This window comes from Pocillopora verrucosa, chromosome 7, assembly GCF_036669915.1.
Source record: "Pocillopora verrucosa isolate sample1 chromosome 7, ASM3666991v2, whole genome shotgun sequence".
NCBI classification, from domain to species: domain Eukaryota; kingdom Metazoa; phylum Cnidaria; class Anthozoa; order Scleractinia; family Pocilloporidae; genus Pocillopora; species Pocillopora verrucosa.
The window spans coordinates 4,374,859-4,400,714 of NC_089318.1; the positions used below are offsets into that span (position 1 = coordinate 4,374,859).

The 25,856-nt window shown below is 35.8% G+C and overlaps 1 protein-coding gene across 2 annotated transcripts in view; it reads left to right on the forward strand.

The window, feature by feature from the left end:
* LOC131789105 (uncharacterized) overlaps window positions 1-25,856 on the forward strand; it is a 40,135-nt gene that overhangs the window by 6,033 nt on the left and 8,246 nt on the right. Inside the window, exons 4-30 of one of the 2 annotated variants that reach the window (XM_059106181.2) lie at window positions 2,831-2,887; window positions 6,485-6,701; window positions 9,891-9,944; window positions 10,338-10,400; window positions 11,066-11,311; window positions 12,420-12,582; window positions 13,580-13,690; window positions 14,073-14,167; window positions 14,769-14,831; window positions 15,170-15,230; window positions 15,314-15,358; window positions 15,929-16,134; window positions 16,517-16,573; window positions 16,880-16,946; window positions 19,526-19,707; window positions 20,533-20,592; window positions 20,867-20,933; window positions 21,418-21,608; window positions 22,135-22,191; window positions 22,578-22,644; window positions 22,934-23,115; window positions 23,357-23,413; window positions 23,685-23,751; window positions 24,291-24,526; window positions 24,827-24,883; window positions 25,179-25,245; window positions 25,467-25,672. In XM_059106181.2, coding sequence (XP_058962164.2) covers window positions 6,579-6,701; window positions 9,891-9,944; window positions 10,338-10,400; window positions 11,066-11,311; window positions 12,420-12,582; window positions 13,580-13,690; window positions 14,073-14,167; window positions 14,769-14,831; window positions 15,170-15,230; window positions 15,314-15,358; window positions 15,929-16,134; window positions 16,517-16,573; window positions 16,880-16,946; window positions 19,526-19,707; window positions 20,533-20,592; window positions 20,867-20,933; window positions 21,418-21,608; window positions 22,135-22,191; window positions 22,578-22,644; window positions 22,934-23,115; window positions 23,357-23,413; window positions 23,685-23,751; window positions 24,291-24,526; window positions 24,827-24,883; window positions 25,179-25,245; window positions 25,467-25,672 — 2,850 coding nt within the window. In that variant the 5' untranslated portion in view covers window positions 2,831-2,887; window positions 6,485-6,578. Of the gene's footprint in view, window positions 1-2,830; window positions 2,888-6,346; window positions 6,374-6,484; window positions 6,702-9,890; window positions 9,945-10,337; window positions 10,401-11,065; window positions 11,312-12,419; window positions 12,583-13,579; window positions 13,691-14,072; window positions 14,168-14,768; window positions 14,832-15,169; window positions 15,231-15,313; window positions 15,359-15,928; window positions 16,135-16,516; window positions 16,574-16,879; window positions 16,947-19,525; window positions 19,708-20,532; window positions 20,593-20,866; window positions 20,934-21,417; window positions 21,609-22,134; window positions 22,192-22,577; window positions 22,645-22,933; window positions 23,116-23,356; window positions 23,414-23,684; window positions 23,752-24,290; window positions 24,527-24,826; window positions 24,884-25,178; window positions 25,246-25,466; window positions 25,673-25,856 lie in introns of those variants that run through there. The other variant, XM_066169860.1, reaches the window with a different exon arrangement.

Consider the following 25,856-nt stretch of genomic DNA (forward strand, 5'->3'; position numbering starts at 1 on the left):
CGTGGATTTTATTCGACAATATTTTTGCAATTCATGAGCGAAATGAAAGGCCACTTAAGTTTTTTATCGCAGTATCTATATGTTCTTATCTTACATTGTACGCCTATGTTTTTTTTATTATCCATGAACGCAGTTGGCCTCCTAGGAAGCTTTTGTAGTTACTCTGAAAAATTGTTCTGCCCTGAATAGATAGGAAAACTGATCCCACAACCTGACTGAGTAATATTTAAAACTAATTTCCCTGGTGAAGAAATGCCCTTAGAAGTTCTTGAAAGAAATAAATCGAGCGCAGTTTAGTATGTTATTTAGGTAAACATCTATTTCCGAAAAACCCCAAACCAGTGATATCCGGTCCAATTCATATACTTCTTCGATTCAGTATATAAATACAACATCTTTTTTGAAAACAATCGCTGTCAGATCGAAATTCGTGCCGACACCAGAACATGTAATTTCTGAATGCCAAGATATCTTGTGCATTTGATATGGTTTATTAGTGAACTTTCGATCTGAGCAAAAATATACTTGTTTTTAGCTTTAAGTTCTGAAATTTCGTCAGTTTTCGGTATGGCGTTGAAATAAACCTCATCTGTGAACACTGTGAGAAAACGAAATAGTTATAACTACTCAATAATCTATTTTCATCCTTGGGTATTTATTTCTTATGCGGTAAATTTCTGTTTTCTTTTATTGACGTACTCTTTTACCGACGTATGAAGCAGGATATTTGTTATGGGACAGACTTCATTCCTGCGCGATCAAATCACCGGCAAATTGTTCTAATTGAGCTTACCGCAGGCGCTTTTGATCTCAAAAATGCAAACAGAATCTTTCTGACCTTTTCTCCCTAAAAGAGAAGAAAAAAAAAGTCACCCTATTTGAAATACCGCGTAAAAACTTAAGTAGTCCTTTATATCCTTGTCGGGAATAGAATGTTAGATTTTGGTGATTGCAATTTTCGCAAATCCTCCAGACAACACTCCATTTTCAAAATCCCTTAAAATTTATATTACATTTCTCACTGTTTTTCTAATTGTCATCTAGAGTCTTTTTTCATTAAGGAGGATTACTGCAAAATGAGAAACTGATAATTCTTATTGATTGCTTTGCCAATACTGACAATATGATTTGTTTCTATGGTAACTGATGTTCCAAAAACTTAAAAGTGATATAGGCCCCTCTTTTGGAATTCACAAATGTTCCTGTCTTGTCATCAGATCAGAGCTGGTCTTTCTTTTTTTATTGTTTAGTTGTAATTAAAAGAAGGCCTTGGAATATTCCAAAAGAGAATTAAGTTTCTTCATCATTTAAATGAGTTTGTCAAATCAAATTCATTTTTGAGAAGTGCCTCTTAACGCTTAAGGCTTTCCTTTGCAAAGTAGTCCGCTGTAAGGTATGGAAATAAGACAATAATCCTTTTACTTCTCAATGAAAAAAGTCGAGTAAGTCTTATGTTCAGAGGCCCTCAAATTTTAACTCACCTTTCGCCTGCTGAACTTATTTCATTACATCTGCTTCTGATGTCAATATCATTTTAGCTAAACGATTATTTTTTTCGTCTATGTGTATTCAAGGATAGTTTCCATTATGGAAGAAAAACTCAAACGAAAGCGCGCGCTCTTGCTTTTAATACCCCACTGTGTCAAATACCCATTTTTTCTTCGATTTTGTTCATAGAGAAGAATAGCTCCTTCTTGATTCAGACAGGGAGTTGATTTCAGGACAAGCAACTACACAAAAAAAGAATGTTTTTGGAGTCATTAAAAACAAATATTGTGTTTCGTAAGCTCATGGTCCCACTGACTGGTGTCCGTCAAAACAAAGTATTCAATATCGCAGTGGTAAGTGGAGGCTCATTGGAACATGTTAAGCGCTTTTTATCTTTGATTTCTGGGAAAGGAAACAAGTTTGTTGTTCAGATCTTATCAACGGTGATATATCTTTTAATGAAGGAAGTTTGCAGATTCCTCTTAACAACTTTCTTTTTGCATTTTAAAATGCAATTTTAGAACTCACTCATTTGTGCTTCACATTGCGACTTCAAGTCTTAGGAGAGTATAACTCTCATGAAAATTCAGTGAAAAAGGAAACAAGATGAAAAATCTTCACACCTAGCGTCAAAATATCAGTTACGAGATTTTATACCGTAAGTTGGTTTATCATCGTGGTAGTATAGTGCATTGCGATAACGCTGATCAAGATACACATGTGATAATGCTGTACTAGGAAAAGAGGAAAAAGAAAAAGGTGAAATATCGAGTTTATTTCCTGGCAGTAGCAGTGCCGTGTTCTATATTTATCTTTAGGATGTACTTTGTTATGACTGATAAAAAAAATAGATAACAGATTTAAAAAAAACATTTATTGAATGCCCTGTTAAAATTTACCTTAGTTGTAATGCACATTTTCTCTCATGTTCGTGTGAACTTATTCTGAAACGAGGTGCAAAACCGTAATGTTATGTATTGTGCAATATTTTCTAAATTCTAACACCTATTTTTACATTCAGTAATAGCCGGATCTTTTTCCAATTATTCTGCCAGTCAGGAAAAGTTCTCCTAGTTTGCACAACATCCTACGCCACCAACCATCAAATGTTGTCATAACAGACATGACAAACGTTTCCATAACAGACATGAGGCATTTGAATTCGTATCGTCAACTGTATTTAAACTGAGATACGAAAAATATTGGTTTTTCTTTTAGAACTATAACCTTTGATATTGCTTCAGAACGTTGTTCCTAACAATACTTTTTCCACTTCGCCAGGCTTTAGTTGCTAAAAATGAATTTTGGTACCATGATTTGATTTCGACTGTTTTTCTTACAGGCACTAAGCTGCGAGCTTCCACGCACGATACAGTAAGGACATCTTTACCAAGACCAGGTACAAGAGCCTCAAAACTTTGCTCACGCAAAACATTTTGATTATTTCCAGGAAGTAATGATAACTCTTAAGGAAGAGAGACTTAAAAAACGGACTTTTCAACCTAAATATAAAACTGAAATCAGTCATCGGAGTTTGATTCAGAAGCATAAAGCATATTGTCTTTATGTTTTTGAAGCTTATAATTAAGTACTGTGAAAAGGTACTGGTGTAAAGATATGCAGTGTTATTTTTACGTTGTGGCTTAGTTGCTTCACTAGTATGTATTTAAAGTGGGACGTTCGTAGATCTTGTCCGAGAGTATTTTTGCAATGTAGTTCATTCTTAAACTTGTTAAATGAAACTTATCCTAAAATCTCTATGTTAAAATGTCTATTATAGAAGTTCACTTTTTTTTAACATCCATGAACATAATTGGCTCAGGACGCTTTTGCAGTCGTTCTGAAAATTTGGTATGCTCAACATGCATTAGAAATTTCCGCAGCGTGTCCTTGTGATATTTGAACTGACTGCCCAGTGAAGAATATGAACTTATTGACAAAATGGGAGGGCCGAACGGGAAAGTATTAGGCTCTTTTTTCTATGACGAACGGACTAGACGCAGCTTGGTTCTTGTGTCATGAACACGAGCCAAATATTTTCTCATTCGACCCGACTCAACTCATTCAATAAGCGTTTTATCATGTGACCCTTGCAAGTTCTTATTCCTCTTTTATTTCCTTGAGTCGCATCTTGTTGGGCCGTACGGCTTTTTCCAGAACTGCTCACGTCATTGCGTATTGCCCGACCAAATATTGGGATTTATTTCTGAAGTTTTTCAATGAAAAAATGCGCTCATTCTCGTACATGTACGTGTCACAAAAAAAATGCCCTTAGAAATCATTAGAAGTTAAAAAAAAAGTCATCTGCCATTCAATTCATTAATAAGTGTACATCTATTTCTGAAATCCTACCCCAGTAATATCAAGTATCGAAATTCGTACAGATATTTAAAATGAACGACACTTTGATTATTAAGAAATCTTGTGTATTTGATATGCAGTGGTGATCGTTTAATTTAACAAAAAAAAATACTTTCTCTCAGCTTGAAATCTTTTCAAAAGTCAACTTTCTCATGTTGTATTTTGTCTTCTATAATTGACAGATATTTGTCGGCTATCGGGTTGAAAAACCCATCAAACACTATTTGAAAAGAATGAGTAATTTCTACACAAAAATGTATATCCATCTGTGGGTATTTCGTTTCTTTTGCGATAATTTTTTTCGATTGACGTCAAAAGGAAGTAGGCAAGATGATAAGGGTCAGATTTCCTTCGTGCACCATCAAACCAAAGGCATATTTTTCTAACTGAGCTTACTGCATTTGATCTAAGTCCCTTTTGTCTTGCCGAAAATAGAATATTAGATTTTAGCAAGTGTTATCAAGGCAAATCCCTTAGATTACAAGTTATTTATTTCAAAATCCTTAAAAAAGATTCATACTTCATTCCATATCGTCTTCATTTCAAATACAATTGTCATTTAGCGTCTATTTTCGTTGAAGAGGATCTCGGAAAATAAAAAAAGTGATAATGCCCTCATGAGCTGAGGATTGTTGAGCTAATATTGGCGATGTTATTTGTTTCTATAGTAACGGATGTTCGAAGAGCTTGAAAGAAATATAGGCTTCACTTCTGAAGTAGATAAATGTGCTTGTACTGCTTTTAATACAGAGGTGGTTTTTGTTTCAATTTGTTCCGCTGTGAGATCAAGAAGGGCTTCAACTACGTACACCAAAACTGAATACAGTTTCTTCTACATGTCTTAAATTTAATAAAATTATCAAAACACAGAAGCTTCCGTTGCGAAGTCGTCCGCAGTTGCGTATTCATCAAGAACATCATTTTCTTTTTGAGAGTTTTTGTAAAGGTCTCCGAACATTTCAGTAAAGAGTTCCATCTATGAATTTTCCAAGCGAGAGATAATCCTTGAAGATGAGCAGCTCTCAAAGAAATAGCAGAAAACAAACCTGAAAAAATTCTGGCTTTCACGGCAGTCGAACGCTTTTGTTCCAGGTACGAGTTGGGTGACACTACTAATTATTGATCTACAGTGAACCATGCGGAGAAAAAGCAAATTATTTGTGGATTATTCGAGGGATGGCCTCAAATTTACTTTCGAATCGTGGATTTTACTTGAAATGTGTGTCGCCTTATGAAAGGCCCAAAATTTAACTCTTTAACAATAAATCAAACGTAGCTCGTTCTGTGAATGACAGAGAGCAATTTTCACATCTAGAGAAAGTGTGGGTACTTATTAACTTTCTTACGTCGACTACAACTTGAAATGCGTTAATTGTTTGTCAATGTACTATGATTTGCGATGTTGAAATTCATGCCGTAAGGCATCGAAATAATGATTAAGAACATATTGTGTTTTTTTTCATATGTATATCCCGAAGATCATCATTGATGTGCACGATTGATGAATGCCTGGTTGATTGCTCAAATTTTTGCGTGATGGAGGCGCGACTCAACTTGTTTAGATTGTGAATTTAAAAACACAAGTATTGCAATGACATCGGGCTCAAAATCAAGGAGGGGCTCTGCGAAGTTTCAAGCATTTTCTCTTCTCGTTTACTTGAAACAAAGTACACTTTAGGACTCAATATAATTTTATTATGTGCAATTAGAAACAAAAGGAGCACCATGTTTCTCCAGAAAATAGCACCAAGCGATTGAGTAAACGAATAAGCTTAGAATTAGGGTGAAAATATGAGCAGTTTTAGATTGTAAAACCATATTTAATAAATTTTTTGTGGTTGCTTATTTGGAATTGTTATTTGTAAAGAAAATAGATTTTATAAAGTAATGATTTGTCGACAGAAGACCAATATGAACAAAGCACGCAATTAGGATTTCTTTGTTCATACTGTCAACAGTAATCAGTTTTCATGGCAGGTTCTAGATCCTATGCTGCTTCGTGTATTCAATATAGCTGCATGGCCACTGGAAGAGCCTAAGTAATCATCTTTTACGTTTAAAATTCCTCTAAAGAGAAAATGAAAATTTTTATAAAAATCCCTAGATTTTATTGCAACAGCTTTTTCAGTTGGCGACAGGTAAATTGTTCTACCATACCAGACAACTGGTTGCGACAAGAAAATCTTTGAGACCGTTATGGTAAATTTGTACAAGAAATTATCCTTTTTTTTTTATATATATTTTGGCGAAAAATGCGTTTAATCGAATAAATATTATCATCCTTGATATCTTTGTCTTTAATATGTTTTAACAAAGCTTATGTAAACCCCCATTGAAAGTAGTAACTGGTCAACAAGGAATGAACAAATAGTAGAATGAAAAAAAAAATTGCATATGTTATCGCTATAATTGGTAAAATCGTCAAGAATTAAATGCCATTATTGTTAAACCATACCATACAGGGTATTTACCAGATTCGGTTCAGTTTTCGGGATAAGGTGCAAAACCATTCTTTTAAAAAAAGGTCAGTTATTTCAGTGCCCATGAGATACAAGGTCCGTCCACCGGAAATGCCAATTAGTATCGTAGGCAAACATATTTTTCGCAATATTGAACTTGTTCTTTCTGTTGACAGAGTCAGAACTCCAGTGAGAGCTGTAATATCGTGGCAGCGTTTAGCTTGGATAGAGTAAAATTCCGGGCTGCTGATACAATTTTGGCAACTCGAGATGCGATTGTGCGTCGGTTTTATGTTGCTGTTGTGGATTTGCTCTCTTTGTTACAACGGAGAAGGAGTCCCTGGAGATTCAATCCTGCGAAAGGCAAGATGTTATGCAAACTGCTTCACCCGGGTAAGTTTATTCCAAAATACTTCTCGTCGAAGAAACCGCACTAAGTACTCTTAAAGTTTGAAATGAGTTTTTTTTTTCATTAAAACTCGACGGCTTTAATTCGACCCTGTATAAGTCAGAGTTAATCGTACCTCAACTTCACATTATAGCTTTGACAATACCTTGTCATGCTTATGCCTTTAAAACGTTCAATGATAATTGAATCAAAGAGACTATCGACTAATATCAAATAATTTCTAGCGTCTTTAAAAATTTCACGCAACAGAAACAAAACGATTTTAACGATCGAAAATATAAAAAAATTGATTGGCAGCTAACAAGGCAAAATCAAATCCAGTTCTTCTATTTTAAAGGCAAGACGATTGAGTTTCCGACCGGAAAAGATAATAAAATAAAGAATGCAAACTTCGTGTGCTGCAAAACTTCATGACCGTCGTTTAATGAATAGCGCTGAACCGAAAAATCTGTTTTTCTGTACACGATTTTTATGAATCAAAGCTTTAACCATGGAACACTGGGGGCGATTCTTTCGGTAAAATAAATGTTACATTTGCATTTTTTGCGGTGTAATTAAATCGAATTTACCTTGAGGTGAGTCTAGATCACTGCCTTTGAAATGAATCATTTCAGAATTTTTTTTCGAGCGTAAGCCATGGTTAAGTTATATTATTAATTGTTGGTCAAGTTTTGTTATTTCGGGAAGGAATCAACTAGATTCTCCGTCTGTTATCTGGTTTGCATGAGTAAAGGTTACGAATTGTCACCTGCAGGAGTCTTTGGTTTAATTTTATTTCTTAAAGAGTGATTGCAAACGGTAATTCAGAATTGTAATTGACGCAGTTCACCTGAGGCGTGCATTTAATTCTGCAAAATCGAGAAACCGGATATACGGCATAATTGATAAACTTGGCGATTCTCACCGTTTATCTTACCATCAAGGAGAGATTAAATTGCGAACTCTATTTTTTTGTTTGTTACTGTTCAAAGAAAACATAAGCCCACGCTACCGTCGAAGCGCACAGGCCCATATCTCTGATATTTAGAACTGCTGTGAAAAATCTTGTTTTTTTTAGAACAATTTTGACACGTCCAAAGTAATTACTTTCTTGAAGTGCAATATGACAAGTGTGTCTTTGTAGTTGACGAATATTTTCATGTTTGACGATAGTTGCCTTGAATTTTACCGCTTAAGTTTACATTAAGGTACATTTGGTTTGCGGAAGAAGTTAGTCTTCTGTTTTCTTAAATACGCGGGTTGAATTTACAAATGGTTTATTTCATTTCAGTCAGTAAATGCTTGGCAAAAATACTCACATAGTCTTTGGTGTGTGTGCGAACTTTACTGAAAGTAGATTTAACCTTAAGAGCGACAAAATAATTAAATTAAATCCAATAAGGACGATTTGAATAAAGCTATGCTTACAGCATTTGACATGATAACAAAAGGGACCCTCAGTGTAATTCTAGCTTTTTACCTTCATCTGTCGCTTCGTTTAAATAATTAACAACAGAAAACGATCTAAAAAAAAATTTCACTCGAAAAGAAATTATCAATTTTATTCTTTTACTGACAGATGAGACCGATAAATAAAAATTGCAAATTTAATTTGCGTTTTATAAAAACATTTTGACGATAGTCTTCCTCAAATATTTAGAGGCAACATAACAAAAAGTCGACAAATAGGAGAGGTCGACGACCCGTGCTTAGTAGCCTTGGGAGAAAACTGAAATTCTGCGTTAAGTTACAGCTGAGAAAGAGGTTGAAGCAGAGTTTTCAGTTTGTTTTTTTTTGGGAAAAATTTAAGTATTGTTTTGGCATGATGTAGTTTAATTAGTTTATACGTCTTGGTAAGAAATGATTTCCTTAACAATAAGGTCTCTATAGCTACGATATCCTTTAGAATTGTAACTAAACCTATTTCTCTTTTCGTTCAACAAAAATCCATCATTCACATTCAGTGGAATTTTCGATTATTTGTCTCTAGGAGAATAGCACCCGAAAACCTATCATTTCCGGTTCATGGCCATGTTCGAGTGATTTCTGCGCGTCAACAAAGGGTTTTCCGCTTCTAATCTTTTCAATCCCTTTATATCTTGTGTATGGAGAAGCAATGTCGAGCCAAAATCTGCGTCGAAGGGCTCTTCGATCAGATGACGCAGTGGAAGCAATAACCCGATTAAAATTTTGAGACTCTTGAAGAGCTTCGTCAACGCTTGTGCATCCTGTAGAATTTAGAGTGCACTTTCTAAGTTTTTCGGTAGTAACCTTTTAATTTGTCCACTTTTTGAAATCCTCATTCCTTCTTATTTTGCTTCTTTCTTTCTCCTCGTATTTAAATTTTTATGTAAAATGGTTAACTTGGAAAAGTTTAAGCGACTATCATGAAATCAGTATATCAGCCCCTCGGTGTTCCAGATATCGAATGCAGGTCTTCAAGTTACATACAGAGTCTATTTGAATACATTAATTTTTTTCGGAGGGTAGAAATTGAATGTAAACTGCAAGCCCTTATAGATTTCTGTAAGGACTCGATTGAAACCAACTGTTATGGTGAGAATTTGTACCAAGGACCGACCAACTTCGGTTTGAGTTTTTTGATTAAAAGCTTTTCGAATGATAAACAATCAAACCTACTTTGAATTTCTCAGAATCTTAAAGAGGCTTTTATTAAGATCGACTCTACCGTGCTCTATGGTGAGATGTTGGCCAATTGCCGAATTCTTGTGAATCAGCAGTGCGTTCTTTACCACTTTTCATGTGAACTGACTCAATACGTGCAAAACGTTTTGTTTGGTTTTAAGTTATTTACCTGTATTGTTGTGAAAAGTTTTTAATCAGTACCTATTTGTTTTTTTAGTATTTATAGCCTTACAATCTTGTCATTTTTTGACTTAATAAGGACGTAATGTTGACGTCGAAACGTTAAGTATTTTATCGCAAATTTTTATAGTTAAATACTGCTAATTCCAATGATAATAATAATGATAATGATAATGATAATAATAATGATAACAATAAGAAACATTAATCGACCACTCCCCCAATGGCCTGGGGGTTTTCAGGGCCAATATACTGTTATAGGCGAGACTTTGGGACTTCAAGTAAGTAAGACATGACACACACATGCCTGAATGCTTGAAAAACATTTTGACGAAAAACACTTAAAATGTTTTTCTGATTTCTACTAGAACGGGGTTAAGAACGAATCAGAGACTTCTTGCCTGACACAGGCCTGTAAAGAGGTGAGTATTCTTGTTCATTTAAAACCCTGCGATAAGCTAAAACCGTATGTCCAATACATTATTGAGTTTTCAAAACGGCGCGTTCGGATAAAACACGCAAAGTAGTACAAAATCTGATAAAGGACACTTGGCAACACCTCGCCCGAGTCGGTCCGAAGGTGTTGTCACGTAACAAGGTTTGGTTACCGACCAATTATTTCAAGTAAAAGTGAGATAAAAAATGATTTAAAAAAATCAGCCCAGGCTTGAAAAGCAGATTCCCTTCGTCTCTTGCCGAATGTTCATTCTCGGTTGATTTTTCTGCTACCAGTATAATATTTCAATGTACTAGGGGCACGAAGATCTTTCTGACTATATAGTTCATTTTCAAATCAATGATGATTTTTCTTCTAGTGTCTTGCACCTTGTAACGCGAAAAAGACATTTCCAGACGAGAACTCATGCAAAGCAAGCTGTGTAAGTAGCATTCTCGTTTCCACATCCATTAATAAATGTTTGTGATATCTCTGAATTTCTTGTTTGTTGAACACCGAAATAAAACTGATTGGCGCCTCGAAAAAAATTAAATTCACAACCGTTCAATGGGAGCGAAGAGCGAATTTTAGCCCTTCAAAGTAACTGGGTTATGATTCTTGTGTTAGGTTCTAAAGGGCTCTTGGACCGAGAGTGCCTGGTGCGATTATTGTTATGTGCTAATAGTATCTCTTATTACTTTTGATCATGAATGGGTCCTTGCGAAGTTTCCGGGAAAATGAGACGTAGAGGGGTGGTGAGTGGAGGAACCTTCACTAGACTAGCAACCCATTTAGGATGATCGTTTATACAGTAGTGTTTAAAGCCATCGGTATCTCATTGCAGGATTGTGCGTTGTGTATTTGGATTACAACGCTTTTCTGAAGCTTTAGTGTTTATAACTGGAAAGAGTCGTATTCCGTTAGCACCTCCCAGAATTTTCTCCATTTTCCGTGAGTTAGACTCTTTTCACTTTTGTGATGATACCAACATAAACAATCATCATGAAACTTATATAACTAATGACAGGGCTTTCTTACCCACTTTAGAATGTGCACTATGAACTTTTACCTCAACGGCCTAATTTAATATATATATTTTTATTTCAGAACAACGCCAATAGTTGTTTAGATAGTTGTGAGTTCCTGACATGGCTGAAGAATTTCCAGTCCTTATCTAATGGTGATGGATCCTTACTACCAGTTCCTGGGCCACTAAATGTGACAATTTTGAATTTCACATCACTCTCCTTACAGTGGTCACATGTCCTAAACTCAAATGGCACTCCTGTTTACTTAGTTGAAATAACTTTTGATGGTGAGGTATCCAGATTAGGTCCGTTCTATCCGAACCAGGTAATTTTAATTTCTATTTGCGACAGTCATTGTCCTTCTCACTAATTCATATTCAGGACTCTAGGCACTGTGCTATAGAGCCCAAAAACCGAGTCTAAGGTCCGCACTGTAGGCTAAGGAGCGAAGCACGCTGGCCATAAATCCGAGCGAAAAAAAGATCCATAACTTACAGTGCGGACTGAGAAAACGAAGATAGTAATGTAGTTATGATATCTCTGGGTTCAAATAGCGGGGGGAGATTTCAATTAAAAAAAAATTTGAACTAAGAGGGCAGTACTGTAAAAGACGGCCCACTAAATTGACAAATTTACCAACTCGACCAATTTACCAATCATAGCACAAGTTCTAACTGAGAGATCTATTATGATTTGATATTGGTACTTGGGAAAGGATTGTGGGAGTCTTAGTTCAACACAAAATTATGCCTTTTTTTTCTATTCAATATTGAACAAAAATTAATTAAAAAGTTAAAATGATTTATACTTTAAATATTCGCTGGGAAATACTGGTCTGAACAAATGGAGGAAATAAAATTATTAGCGTAAAAGTCCCATTTAAATTTTCTTGTCGATATGCATTTTGAGAAGAGTCCATTACGTGATGAGTTTCCTAAGTTGTATCATTATCATTATTAGTATCATAACTGTTATTATCAAGTAGAGCGCTTTTCGACTGAATGTCGTAAAAAAAAAAACAATAATTTCAGCTGCCAATCATACGAAAGGAAAATGCCCTTAGTGCCAATGAGAACTCAGAGTAAGAACAAGCTAACCAAGCAAAACGCGGGAAAACGCTGGCGACCAAGTCGAGATTGGTGTTAGTTTTGTATCTGATTGGTTGATTGAGTGGCACGATTTTTCTGGACCAATCGCAGAGGAAAGTAAAGCAAAACCAAACAAATCCTGGATTACTTTTGACACTCAATTGAAAATTACTTTAATTATCCTCAATGCTATCCTTGTTGATATTTTCTTCCACCGTGTTCAGCTGAGACTGTTCATTTTCTGATTCATGAAATTTAACGTTTCTTTTATCTTTAATTTCCTTCTTTCGCCAAACCTCCTTTTCGAGAAATAATATTGTTTTTTGTTTTTTATTTTCATTTTAGGTCATCGTCGAGTCAAAGGTGATCTTCACCTTTAATCACCCGTGTACCTTTACTCCAGATATAAACCAGCGCGCTGAGTTCAAAGATATTAATTTCTCGTTTAGAGTTGCTGTTCTGACAGAAAACTCTTCTTTAAGCTACGGAATCAAGTCAAATAGCATCGGTAAGTGAAAACAAATGTTTAGGCCACTACGGGAGCGAAACCCATGTCGTGGGTTCAACTCCCATTCAGGGAGAATTTTCGTAATATCGCCTATCTTTCCGCTGAATCGTTTACACCGTTCAGTGGATAACACAAAATACAAGGTACTGCCATTTTAATTTTTAAATGTTTTAAGTTCCATCATCTGCTATTTGGTGTCCTTCTTCATGTTTTCTAAAGCCTCTCATTGACGTGGGCCGGAGTCTTAAATCTTCGAATCTGATTTGGAAATCAAGCGCTCGTAACCGAACCAGCTTTTTATAATAACGACCAAAGTGTGGATTTTTTCCACACCATACGCAACGAAGCGGAACAGTAAACCGGCAAAAAGATAAAAACATGTTATTAATCATAACCATTACAATTTCCTCAAACATGATTGGTGCGTTAGCTGCTTTACTTTTTACTACTCATTCCACAGAGTTGGACAATGTAATCGGACAGTTGACTGTAATCGAACACCTGTAATCGGACAGTTGAAGTAACCAATTAAACCAAGTCCACTCAGCCAAATCCACCAATCACAGAATTAATCACAATAACCATAGCAACAACCACTTATCCTAAAAAAAAATAAGGAATTTCCAAAATGGAGAAATTTTTTTCCTTCAGACATTGTCTCTACCAGAGATATTTGACCTAAATGCATTTGTTGCTTTCGGAAATTGCAAAGGTTATGATTAATTGGTAACAGAACTTCTAATCGTCCAATTCAGTCTGTAATCACGAGTATGATTACAGACCGAATTGGATTCCTCTCGGTCCTATTACCATTATTTATCGTCTAGGTTGGTACGTATGGAAAAAATACTGTGCAGTTTTTCTCATACAGACCTCCCACTCAGTAGATAAAATAAGTTTACTTTTCCAGAGATTGTCTTATGCTCGATCAAATCGCGTTCCATTTTGGAAAAGCTTTCACTTAGCTTTATCAAATGTCTTTCTTTATTTGTACCAGCCTTCCCAAAGCCAGATCCAGTAACAAACGTGACTCTGGATAGCATAGTGTACGATGGTAACCACGATGGAAATAAATTACTGATGACATCTTCTTGGAAAGCACCTAAAGGTTGAACATTTGAAGGAATTCTCATTTGAGTTCTCTGGGCTGAAATATGTTGTTTTTAAACAATAAGAGGAAAACTCGTTTCATCTATTTTTAAAGGCCCACAATGACTTCCCCATCTTCCACTCTTAAAACAAATTTAAAAATATGAAGTCATTCCTGAAGCCCTTTGATTGAAGAGTTCTCTTCTCAATGCAATCTTTTCTACCATCGATCGCCTCATTATTAGAACTGCATTTCCTCATTGTTAACAAATCTCCCCTACTCGACAATCCAAGACGGGCGTACATTTCCGAAAATACAATTTACAGCATTTTTTTTAGATAATAAAGGCCAAAAACATAGGCTTGCTAACAGAAACAGTGTTTTCGAATTTTCTATTTAGGACAAGAAAATATTGTTTCAAACTACGCCTTGCGTTGGAAACAGGATTCTCAATGCCGAGAAGGCATCTTTTTCAGAAATGGAGAAACCACAGGGGTAAGCTTATGAAACAATCAAGCATCCTAGAATTACTAAGGAGTATTTACAAAAAAGAAAGAAATACCCATAACTTAACAACAAAACGCACCACAGAAACTCAAGTCATACGGGTGACATGAAAAGAAGATGAACTGCATCGCAAGTATGGTCTCTCGTAAGATACGTATTCCTCATGTTAACCCCTTAAGGGTGGGGAAGAAGTGTCCTTGCAATGGACTGGCATTCTATCCAGGGGGAAGTATTGCTAACCCTAGTTACTTTATGCTACGAACACAGACTTTTCTACCTTCTAATATGGTAACTTCCAAATTGAGAAGTTATGTCAGTAGAACTAATAATTTTTGACGTTAAAAGATACTTACAGACTGTTGAGCGACTTGAGATATAGAATATGTAAATAACAGTATTTTCTCGACTAGTGTTTTTTTTGCAGTAGTGATAAAATTGATATGCTAATAATAATAATGATTATAAAAATTATAGCTATAATAATGACACTGTCACCACAATAAGGGCAGCTCTCGTGACATAACACCCTTAATCTTTGAGGGACGTATAAACGTCTTAAAATGGGCCCTTTGATATCCATTTTTCACAGCCTCAGACACGATACACTATGTCCCTGTATGAGAAAATGAAGAAATGTACCCACGAGCTCGAGGTAAGATGGAATACACTGTAACCTTTCATCGAGACAAAGATACTAAATTTTGTGAAATTCCACGATTCACATTTCCTGAGAGCGACGAGTCTCATTCGGATCAGAAAAATGAAGATTTCTGTTCAAGTATTTACCTTTTTTGTCAAGCATGTGACAGATTGATTTTATATCGTTCTTTTTAACAATTATTTTTATATTAATAAAGTAAAAAACTAAAATGTTGTTCTCATCTTCTCTATGAGAAGATAGAGCTCGTTTCATTGAAAGCTTCGGCTGTTCTGAGTTCAAAAATCTTTATACTTAAGATTTAACTTTTATCAATGTCATTTTTTTTGAAGGTCTTTACCATGATTGGCTGCAGTGTGAGCGTTCCCGCAATTTTAATATACACTTACCCAGGTAAAATAATCACTTGTATCATCTGAAATATAAGCATAAATAAGCTGACTTGAACCGTAATAAATTTTTGACGTCATTTCCAGGTTGTCAAAACATCACAAGTTTTCCAAAAGACATCTGCTACGAATGTGAGTATTCTCTGCAACTGATACACTTAAATTCTCGTCAAAATTGTCTTCAAATATGCCAATGCCGCCATTTTGAATCCTGCTCGAATCTGGGCGCTCCACTTTTGATGTCATTAGTAATTACTAGTAATTCTTACTCTGCTTTTTCCCATCTCTTGAACAATTTGGGGCCACTCAAAAAGACTTGTGCAGTGCAGCGGTCGATGGGAATTGAGCGTTGTGGTTTTGGTACGCGACCTGGTTACCAAGTTATCCTTTCAAAATGGCGGCTCTCAGTGCCTCACTTTGACACATTTCAAGAAATCTTTGCGATGCAATGCCTCCAATGCCAATGGTCTAAATTTTCTTTATCCTATCCGCCCATCATCATGAAACTACAAATTTACTGTTTGGGCCGGAAATTTAGGCTGTAATAGACCTGCTCCACAAATGCGGGAAGAATAATCTTAAGGTTCATCATATTATCCCTCATCATACCAAAAAGGTTATTGTAAAGATGCAGATAGAAGAAATATGTACTTATGCTATATTAATACTAAATGCTTCTTTACTACAAACCGCCTTCCACAGTTGACCCTCCAGATGCACCAATGGCAGACAGGATAGTCACTAACATCCGTCTCGCAGAACCTATGAAACCTGCGCCGGACTACAGATTTTATGCGACGTTTACCTGGAACCCGCCAGTTTACCCTTACAAGAACATAACTGAATACGTGTTTATATTGTACAAGCAACCTGGAAATCAGTTTATAAACTTGGGCAATGAGAAACCTGTAAGTTTTTTCATTTGTTTATTCGTTGATAATTTTAAATTGAGCGTCGAAAGATATCTGGACTGCCGTTGTTTTTTTGCTTAAATTCACTCTCTGGTTGTTCCCGGAAACGTGCCCATCTGTTTCAGCCTACCAGATGCACGACTTGGTCACTCGCGTTCTCCCGCGCTTTAGGCTATTTTTTTGGGAGTTCTCATTTATCCTGTTGTGATTTGGCCTTGGTTGTTTTACAAAACTTAATAGTGAAGAGTGCTCTACGATAAGATCAATAATAACTACAGCTAAAAACTACAACCTCAAAGGCGCAGGAATCACAAATAAGTAAATTATTTAACATAAGTCAATGAAAAAATTGAACTTCTCTTTGTTTTTTCAACTGCAGCTTTCTAATAGCAAGACCGTAAGTGATCTTTTGCCAGGGACGATTTACAAAGTTCAGGTGAGTCGAAATTCTACTAGAAAATATTTATGTTACTCTGCAAGTATAATCAGCAGGAAAGGTTCCTAGGGGGCAAAATCCTAGAGTTTGACTTTGGCTCAGTACTTTTCGGCCCCACCAAAATTTTCCCTCATATTTCGAATTGCATACTTCGACAATTAGCAGTCTAATCGAATCAAATATGTTTGCCCGAACTAATGGTTTACGCTTTTGAAGAAGGTTCCCTGATCAGCTCTGATTGGTGAATAACAGTTAGTACTTCAAGAGAAAACTATTTCATTAGTTCTCGGTGCCTTTTCTCCACAGGTCTATCCAGTGTTTCAAGATCGAAGGCCTTCGTCAAAATTTAGTGATGCAACTTTTACTACTCCGGGTGAGTGATGAAAAAATGAAATAACTTGAATAAGAAGTGGGAAGGTAAAGGCCCTGGAGATTTTGAAAAGCTGCTGCCCATAAAATAACATAAATTCAATTGCATTAACTTTGTAATAGAAACAAGCAAAAAAGTAAAGGGTAAACTTAATGAGCACCTGGCATAACAAGAAAAATTAACTCTTGAGCATAAGTATACGGCTTTAGCCTATATACTTTCCCCTCTAATTTTTGGAATCGCTTGAAATCGATAAACAACGCCCTATTTTCAAAAGAGGTTTAGTTTTCCTTTTTTTCGTGAAAATTGTTCAGACACCGGGCATATCGCCATAGGGTAGTTTTATGTGCAAATCAATTCCTGTTTGGTTTTATTCCTAATTTTTATTTCACTTTTTTTTGCTATGACAACAATATTGCAGTTTGGTGTAGTTCAACTTATTTGTTGTATTCTTTTTTTTAACGCTTTCATATATGATAAATAGAGAGCAGCTATTCAGAGATTGCACCGAAACATCTGCGAATTGTATTTCTTTACATCATGTTAATTTAACAAATCGACAATTTTGACCACTGTTTTGACGGATATCGTTGTCGGTAAGAGTACAGACCATACCAAACCATTGGTTATTTTTACGACAATACCGACGTCAAATAAAACGATTCTTTCAGTACGTGACCATTGCGTTGACACTGGCAGCGTTGTCTGCACTTTGTCTGTAAGGCAAATTGGCCAATCAGATTGCGACAATACTGCTCTGCATCCCAGGGCCCCGGTCCCCCTTAACCGCGTAAAATGTAAAATTTAGGGAAGTTTTATGTTACGTATCGCCAATTTTCGCGTTTTGTACGAAAACACTTTTTACCATTCAAGATGATTAAATATTTTTTATATGACACTGATTTTGTGGTTTCTCTTTAAAAAGCAGAATTTTGATATTTTACTATCTTGCAAGTCACACAGACCGAAGCTATCCGATCATTCATAGATGGACATTTCCAGAGCAAAGCATAACAGTTTACTTTTGTTTGGCAAGCGAAGCTTTTCATTTGGCCTGAGGAGGAATACTTTTATCCGCGTGTTATTCTTCAAATTTATCCTTATGCAGGAAGCTATTTTTGATGCAAAATACGCTCAACTTAAAAAACGAAAAGTATTCAGGTTACCGGTAGTGCATGATTATTTTTTATCTTGCAGCCTGCTACTGCCCGGGAATAAGTTGCGGGGAGAAAGAGATCGTAACTTCTCCAGAACAGTCGACCAATGAATAAAGCATATTAACTATGCTTAATATTGGTATTATATAATGTGGTCGCTTGATTAAACAGATTTAAATCTTGTTAAACTGATTAAAAGAATTATATCAAATAAAGCAAATTATGAAATCAGTAAGCGATCGCATCTTTGATAAAAACCACCTTAAAATCTAAATACCTAAAAAGATCTTGGTTTTTTCTAAAATAAGAAAACAACCGATAAGTTATAAGTTTTGGAGGGGAATAATTATGTTTCATATCATGCGCCACTTCAAAATCACAAATTTCGATTTTTTGAGTGTTTTTTTTTTAATTTTTGCTGACGCTTAACGGAAATTCTCTGAGGTAAAACAATTTTGTTTTTGCCTCTGCGTGGTCCCAGTCTCAGTCTTGTTATTTCTACTGTTCAGTACAACATAATTATTAAAGACAGTTTGGTTCGACCCAATCGATGTGACGTGAATTTTGTAACATCTTGTGAAGACTTGAGCGAACGACACATTCAACACGTTTAATGTTTTGAGTATCGTTGAAAATCACAAGGCAAGGATGTTTTAAAGAGGAGTCAGAAAGGAACTTAACCCTTCAATCTCATAAGCGTGCAACCCTAAGTTAAGGCCACTCCCTTTTCGCGCGATTTTGGGAGCGCATGTACTTAAAGGGTATACCGCATTTCTAGCGAAGGACAGGTGTCGATCAAATTTAGAATCAGCTGACTTCTTCTTCTAAATCAATTCAATGTTTGACCTTTGCAACTATTGGATTTCCGTAAAATTGAATAACCGACTTACTTATTAAACTTGAAAGTGATAGTAAAAACATTATAAAAAATTTCCAATGAAAGTATTTTCATGGATTCAATAACTTGTATTGGACTTGATGCGAATGACGTCCTTAGAGTCGATCCATATGTCACTCTGGCGTTTCAAATTGAAATTTTCACCGTGATGGACCAGCCAACTTTAATTAGAATTTCGTTGTGTTTGCTGAAGTTTAAATGTAGTGATCTTGGATCTTGTTTTCAATATTACTATGAAGAAGAGGATTCCTCCTTGAAAAAATTGCCAACACTGTGAAATGTCTTTGACAATGTCAATCAACAACTTTTCAATCTTTATTTAAAATGAATTATAATTTCGAAACATTGCCCGTTGAAAAAAACTAAATGGTTCCATATTCCGTAGAGTGGTATACCTTTAAATGGTAAAAAAAATGCAAGAGTTAGATGTTTGTTTCTCATTAGTTTCTTGTCGACAAAGCATGGCTCGACCTAACATCGTGAAACAACTGACAATAACAATATCTTTCTCCTTGCTGTTATACCAGGTGTTGATCCAAACGAAGTGAAAGTAACCCATTTGACCGCTGGCCAATTCACCGAGTCTTCAGACGGTGGCAGTTTCAGTGTTCCTATATCATGGGAAAAGCCAATTTTTAACTACAGCACGCTTGTCTTTTACACATTTCGGTACAAGATCGGAAGCAAGAATAGCACAGAGGAACTGATGGTAAGAAACTTTGTATTGAAAACTTTAAGACTAAATAAATATTTGCTTAAATTAGCACCATTATATCGACTGTTAGCATGAAAAACCAATGCCATAAAGAGGCAAAAGAAGGCATCATATACACGAAAGATCACTTAATACCATCAAAAGATTGACCCAGACAGATTGGTGTTGAAGCCATTACAAATTATTAATAGGGCCTATCACTTTTCCCGAAAACTTTTTACGCAAATAAATGCGAGACCCCTTCATCTACGATTTCAAATCGTCGACCTAAGAATTTTTTTAGCCCTAAATGAGGTTTTTTTATTACTTTAATTTTATTGATGGATACAGCAACAGGAACATTCTCTAATTAATCGAGGATTTTTCAGTTTCCGGAACGAAACTTTCTGACATCGACTCTTTGACAGACTTCTAAACCACCTTGTTATAAATAGTCAACAGAAATTGTCTTTTCTTTGCCTGGCAAAGGACTAATCATAGCATTTTTCTCTCTCGTTTTTAATTTGGATGTTTTAAATGATATATTTTGGTTGCTATGGATACTAGTGCTTTCTCTGAAGTACCTGATTGTAATGCAATGGTTCTGACTCCGAACTCTGGAAATGTTTTCCAGATAGCATCTGTTTATGTGACATTTTAGACACCATTAATTCTAAGCTTATGACCTATCTTTTTGAAAAATATCTTTTTAATAGCAATTTTAATCTTGTTTTCGTAACATTGATTTAGTTTCCATTCATTGCCCATTTTTGTAAAGCGACAGGAGCTTGTTCATCCATTTACCTTTATTCTAATATTTATACTATGTTTATTTATCAGCCTAACGAGACATATTTCAACATTTCTGGAATACTGCATGGTAAACTGATCAGATATTGGGTAAGCTTATGTCCACAGATTTGTCCATTTGTACGGGGTGAAACTAGGAATTTCTGATGGCAGAAGGGTTAAAGATTTTCACCTGCCTCTCAACAACAATTCCAACCTTAGTTGAGGTTCAAGTCTTCCATATCCTGGTTTTAAGCACTGCCAATCTAGTGACGAAGAACTCGTTGGCGTGTAAATCAATAGACTAAGTAAACATTTCTGGTATTATTACTTCAACAATTTAAACGAGCCATAGAGTATTTATTTCATCTGCGATTCTTTTCAGGTAACGCCGCATTACCAACACAACTGGATCAAAGGAGCACAAGTGTATGGAAACATTACAGCGCCTGGTGAGAATAAGAAAAATACATGAAATAAATGGATGGGTCGAAGATGTTAGGCTATTCCTTAAAATGGATATCAAACTTTTTTCAGGAGCGTGTTATTATAGTAAAGAATGATCGAGCAAGGATATCAGTCTGACGTCCCCTTTTGTTTTTAGTAATTAACCTTCCAAGCGAATCTGTTTTCTAACTAACTTTGATTGATTGATTGATTAAGCTCTTGGCTCCCTGTGGAGCATAATTTCCTTCCCTAATGTGCTTCTTTCAGAGGCTGCCATTACCAGCTGGTGCCATGAGTAGTTCCATGTTTTCATGTCTGACTTTATTTATCTTCTCCACGTATTCTTGTATTGATATTCCGTAGTAGCTTACAAGTTTACGATGATTTTGTTTAATGTCGAAGATAGCCCATATCATTTCCAGTTAGGTCCTTTTTAAAGCCACAATCCGTGAAAACAAAACACTTAAAGGTGTTTTTGAATGTTTGCAGTTCCGAGTAATGACGACACCGAAATCAAAAGCCTAAAGTTCGGAGAGTTCGTGCGTGAGCTCGGAACTAGCAGATACTCCATAAATGTCACGTGGACAGGACCAGTGTTTAATTTCACCTTGATCTCCTACAATATCGAGTACGAATTGACGGGATACCAGTCAAATAGACCTACCGTGCAGATTAATGTGGTATGGTGACTTCCACTTATCTCTATAGGGTTTATTGTACTCATATTCTTGCTAATTGCCCGTGTTACTGAGTTTTTTTTAACTATATGGGAGATTTCGAGGTTGTTAAATGCGTTGTACACTTTAGATGAACGTGCGTTCTGTCTCAGAAATTTCAAAGGTCAAAATTTCATGATTTTAAGGCAAATTTAGTTTATTTCATTCATAATCTTTATTTTAAAAGAAAGAAAGGAAACACTTAGTGTTCGTATAATTAAACCTTTACGAGCGTCTTTGATAATGATGCGTCGCTTGTCAGTGTGACAAATCGTGGCTTTGTTGCAATTATATGGACAGAAAATTGATAATTCTACCATTAATTTTGAGCCGGTAATTAAAATGACTCTGAATGAGTTAAAATGAGTTGTTGGCGGCTAAAATACTCGTGGGATGCATCTGAACAGCTTTGGTGTTGGTTTCAATTCATTTCTTTTATAAAAAAAAATGATCCTTTTCTGATGCACCATTTGTACTTATTTGCTTTTAGGAAAAACCGAAGATACTTTTGTCGGGAATAAGACCTAAAGAATTTATAAGGATTAAGGTAAGCTAGATTTGAAGAATTATTTGTCATTTTTGTATAAACCCCCAAATTTTTTTGGTTTCTGGCTGTCATATTCTGTTCCCATCTTCAGCATAAATATAAAAATGCTTTAGCGAATAAAGTAGGTATCATGAAAAATTTTTATGAAGTTAATTGCTCAAATGGCGGTGTCATTAATCCAATATTTCAAGTTAATTTTGGGTTTAATTTCAACTTTAACAAGTGTTTTTGGTCTTAAGTCTTGAGTGCTCTTATCCGTTGAAAGTTATTGGCAAACTTTCTCGTTTCCTCGGGATTTCTGGGTGACGTGTTATGGCACATTTTTTGGCACTGTTATAGAAATTCATCATATTTCACATGCTCGTTCTTTGTTTTTTATTTGGAAGGTTAAAGCAATGTTTTCCAATCCCAACGTCAAAGGGAAAGAAGCAACACTCTCGAAAACTGCCCCAGGTAAGTATAAACAACAGGTTTAATTAACGTTTTTTTTGTTGATTAAGATGTCATCAGCTTTTTTTCGGATGTTTTGGTGATATGGACTCAAAGATCAAACGTAATTGACTTAGGAAATGTAGAAAAGATTGAAACCTTACGCAAAATACTGGCTGAACGCTTCTGAACGAGGCTACTTATGGAAAAATGCTAGACAAATTCCTATCTTACTCTTGTTGATGAATAAAGAAATCAAAGATGGCGTTCGGCTTACAATCGAATCTTACAAAATGTTTCTGTTTCATTTTAGCTGCCGATCCAAGCACACTAAACGTTCGAAACTTTTCCTACAACTCTCTCAACTTAAGTACTGTAAGGATTAAGTGGGAAAAACCGATTTTCAGCGAAAGTAACGTCACAAAATATGACCTGAAATACAAACGAAGAGGGAATCCAGACAGAAAAAAGGCGTTCCACTTCGAGATTGATGAGGTAAGACCAGAAAAGGTACTGCATACTTGAACCGACAAGTCTGGAAAATTGCCTTCAATGCTAAGTAGCCAGTATTTCGGCAAAAACTTTGGCAAAAGGTTAGGAAACAAACAGACAGGGCCATAAATGACAAGCGTCATGGATCACTTACGTACATTAGTGAGTCAGATAGATTCCAAACATTCGTACAGATGCGAAATTTGATTTTCAAAAATAATTTGTCATTTTACCATTTTACTAGGGGAGGACGTATTTTGCCATTCATGACTTAATCCCTGGCGACAGTCTAGTAGTAATGGTAAGGAACCGATGTCCTTTACTTTGAGTCGTTGTTTTCGTTTATGTTTTCCGAGTCTTAAATGCGCCTTGGAATTGTGTGGGGTCGATTCAGATCTTTCTTCGTCTTTCATGAATCCGTTCCTTTAAAAAGGAAATAGTTTTGTTAAGTAGATTTTATGAGACCAAAACTGTTTGCATAAGCTTGTCCTGCCCAAGTAGAGCATTATCCAGAATATTTGTCAAAACGATGAGTAGAGTATAACTTTTTTCAATTTTTAATGTCTTCGAAGGTGACGCCGATGTTTGACGCTACTGCTATCGCAGGAATCACTTTAGAAACCACTATAGAGCCTCAAAGTAAGAAAGGAACAAATCAAATTAGGGCTTTTTTTTACCTCCTTGTTTCATATCACAGAAGTTTAAGGATATGTTTAGCCAGTAGTGATGTTGTTGTATAGCTTGTTGACTCAACAATAAAAACTATTTGCTGAGCCAAAAGGATCAATATAAAAAGGACGATAGCGTGGAAACATAATCCTGCTCGAGCAAGAATCAAGAGAAATTCAGTTCAAATATAATTAATGAGAAAAAAGCTAAGGGTTCCCTTGTTTGTTCCAAAATCCCGAGTTAAAAGGTTCAATCTCCTTTCAAAATCTAACCGAGTACTTCCCAAAAATTTCGATAAAAAAAATAAGAAACCAAGATGTCATGCTTGAGGAGACTAAAGGTATGCGCAGTAATAAGTGCATTAAAATTTTGTATTGAGAGACAATTGACTGCACTCTCTACTTAAACGATAATTTTTCAGAATTTTATACAACACTTGACATTTGAGTATTCGTGCGTACTTGACGACAACATTTCTTTTATTTTTCTGCTTTTTTTTCTTTTCAAAGAGCCTGACAACCAGGAAATACAAGTGCAAAACCTACGTGTAGGTTCGTTTCTCGAAGACGAAGAAAGCAACACCTTTAGCGTCAATTTCACCTGGGAACCTCCGCCATTCAAGTTTAGCACTGTGCACTCTTACACTGTGTCTTATGAATTATACGGAGGTTATTCAAGGGAAGAGCTTTCTTGTCCACCGTTTCAGATGGACAGTCGCCGATTAGGATGTTCCAAAAGTGGAGATGTAAGTTTGGATAAGATGGGCGTGTGTAACGCAATCTGTTCGTCCTTTGTAAGAGACGATTAAGGATTTCAGTAAATGAATTTTCATTAACCCCACCGAAATAGCAGAAAGTTAGACAGTAGTTAGTTATACATATTTTCCATTTACAATAATATTGAATATAAGAACGAAAGTGACGACGAGAACAGGAACGAAAATTTTAGCGATAGCCGTTGTCATAGCGAGGGCAACGCCATGTTTTTTGTAATTGTTTGCCATTTGCGTTCATTCAATAATCCTTTCATTGGTCTCCTTTTATAGAGCTTGACATTTGTGCAGATATCTGGAATGTATCCACGCGAAAGCGTCACTGTGAAGGTATATTGCATTGGTTGTAGTTCGAAGCCCTTTTTTGCCAACAGCGCAAAACGGCATTGACGTTTGACAAAAACTAAAAATTCATCAAGAAGTATTTTATCTTCAACTTCAAAAACTTGTGCAGCGTGGGACTCTTCTTAGGAGGCAAAATTTTTTAATACAACCAATAAATCTCTTGCATTAGAGAGACACCTCTTTGTCTTGACCACCTTCCCAGGGTTCAAGGGTGCCTCTCGAAGGCATTGCATGAATTGAGTAAAACCTAATCGTTAAATGTCTGATTTAAAATTTTTAGGTTACGCCCACTTACAGCAACTCATACATCACTGGGGAAATGGCAGAAGAAATAGGAACTGCGCCTCGTAAGTAAACTTTCTTTTGCATTTCACCAGTCAGTTATTCGTTCAACATTTTATTTCAGCTAATTCCTCTAAAGACTCTATTTAAGGATTATCATAATTAGCAATGTGATGAAAGTACCGATCGACGACTCTGTGTAAAACGAAACTTCTATCCCATAGTTTTAACTGATGCAAATGGCTACTGATCTTAACTTTGGCGATTTGTATCCTGTCTAAAACAGAACCTAGAGAGGAGCTTGTTCAGGTTAATGGTTTGAAGTATGATGAGATTTTCCCGACTGCCAACAACACTTTCCGCACGACAGTAAGCTGGGGGAAGCCACTTTTCACCCACAGCGATGTACAACACTACAGTTATAAAGTGGTGGCCATAAATTCTCCATTACGGAAAAGGAGGGAAACGCTTTCAAACACCATTATAACAACGGTAAGAGGAATTATTTTTTATCAGATAAGAGAAAACGCCAAAACAGTACTTGCAATTACCCACAAGATGTGCAGTGAGGTCCATGTACTGTACAAGGTAACTGAACAAAAAGGATCTCAGACTTGCTGTTTCTTAATTTCTACCTCAAATTTTCTGCATAACTCAAAAGGACATCAGGGAGAAG